We start from the raw sequence: 1,843 nt of genomic DNA, 5'->3' as shown, positions 1-1,843 counted from the left end.
TTGCCCGGCACCACTACGGAGGGCATGAAACTTCACCTTCTCCCTCCACCATAATGCTCACAATCATTACCATTGTTGCCTAATGCGCATGCTAAGCTTCACTCAACCCTCTTTCTACAGACAGGCATAAAAAAACATTTCACCTCCACTATAAAAACCCTTCATTTCACCGCTTCCAATCCTCCCTCTCACCATTCCTTAGCTTGCATGCAACAGTGCAGCACCACTCCACACTCCATTGCTCCACACCAGAGGACGTACAGTGTGTGTTAGCCACGTGTTCAGCTATCGATCAATGGCTTCTTCTGGGTTCGAGGGCTACGAGAAGCGGCTGGAGCTCGTGTTCTCACTGCCGAGGTGTGGCGGCGCGCGGGCGCAGCACGGGCTCCGGCTGCTGCCGGTGGGCGCGCTCCGGGAGGCGCTGGAGGCCGTGCAGTGCACCGTGGTGTCGGCGGCGGGGAACGCGGCGTTCGACGCGTACGTGCTCTCGGAGTCGAGCCTGTTCGTGTACCCTTCCCGGGCCATCCTCAAGACGTGCGGCGCCACGCGGCTGCTCCGCGCCGTGCCGGTCCTGCTCCGCGCCGCCGGCGACGAGCTCGGGCTCGCGCTCCGGTCGTGCCGGTACTCGCGCGGCTCGTTCCTCTTCCCCGAGGCGCAGCCGTTCCCGCACGCCGACTTCGCCGACGAGGTGCGCTACCTCGACGGCGCCGTCCCGAGCGGCCTCCGCTTCCGCCGCTCCAGCGTCATGATGCCGCCCGATGACTGCCGGCATAGGTGGCACGTGTACACGGCGTCAACCTCCGACGACGACGACGACCACGACTTCAACGGCGTGACGCATTTCACCGTGGAGGTGTGCATGACCGAGCTGGACCGCACGCTGGCCAGGCGGTTCTTCCTGACCCCCCGCGACGCCCTGCGGACCAGCCACGCCACCGGCGACGCGATGACGGCGGCGTCGGGTCTCGGCGGCGTGATCAACCCGCGCTCGGTCGTCTTCGGGTACGCGTTCGCGCCCTGCGGTTACTCGATGAACGCGCTGGACGGCGCGTGCTACGCCACCGTGCACGTCACCCCCGAGGACGGGCACAGCTACGCCAGCTACGAGCGCGGCGGCGCCGACGCCGGCGCGCTCGCGTCCATCGGCAAGGCCGTCGCCGTGTTCCGCCCGGCCACGGTCTCCGTCTCCGTCTGCTACGGCACCAAGGAGCGCACTCCTCAAGCCATTGACGCCGCCTGGGTATGGTCGGCGGTCGCCGACGCCGTGGAGCCCCTGGGCCTCGCCTGCCGGAGCCGGGCGGCCGAGGCCTTCCCGGGCGCCATGACCGTGACGTACCAAACGTTCACGCGTACTCCAGCGCGGCTTCACTCGACATGATCGATCGCATCTAGCATATGTAATCCATGGACGTTGCTTAGACGTCCAGATCCATGGCTTGGTTTTGCCGACCATGAGGATTCTGGGGTTGGAGTGGAGTTGACCACGATCCATGCATCTAGTAGGGTTTGTGAAAAAGTCCCTCGCTCTCCATTCTCGTATATCTATGATCTTCCGATCCTTTTCCCGAATCGACTGTGACGATGATGGCGATGAATGCATTACTGGTGGAGGATTTTGGGGATGCAATGCAATGCAATGCAATGTGGCACGAGCACTACAGCGCGGCGATCAGTATGAGGCAAGCTGGGCGGGGAGCACGCGAAAATGCGATGTCGCGTGAGGCGGGAGTGGAGGCGGAGTGGAAGATCGATCACGCGCGCGTGCAGCGGCAAACGGCACGCGTTACACTACATGGTAGGAGGGGATTGGATTGGTTTGTTTCGAGTTGGTGCACGCATACCG

General features: G+C 63.3%; 1 protein-coding gene across 1 annotated transcript; it reads left to right on the top strand.

Moving 5' to 3' along the window:
- The first annotated feature begins 295 nt into the window (after positions 1-295).
- Positions 296-1,378, top strand: LOC120700575 (S-adenosylmethionine decarboxylase proenzyme 4). Its single transcript, XM_039984826.1, has one exon. It carries the CDS (start codon positions 296-298, stop codon positions 1,376-1,378), a length of 1,083 nt encoding a protein of 360 aa, XP_039840760.1.
- The last annotated feature ends 465 nt before the right edge of the window (positions 1,379-1,843 follow it).

Source organism: Panicum virgatum, chromosome 3K (assembly GCF_016808335.1).
Source record: "Panicum virgatum strain AP13 chromosome 3K, P.virgatum_v5, whole genome shotgun sequence".
NCBI lineage: Eukaryota > Viridiplantae > Streptophyta > Magnoliopsida > Poales > Poaceae > Panicum > Panicum virgatum.
Note: the sequence above shows the minus strand (reverse complement) of the source record. Positions and strands in the feature narration are given on the sequence as shown.

Bases quoted from the DNA above. Each gene is read 5' to 3' on its own strand.
- LOC120700575 (XM_039984826.1), top strand. From the start codon at position 296: ATGGCTTCTTCTGGGTTCGAGGGCTACGAGAAGCGGCTGGAGCTCGTG.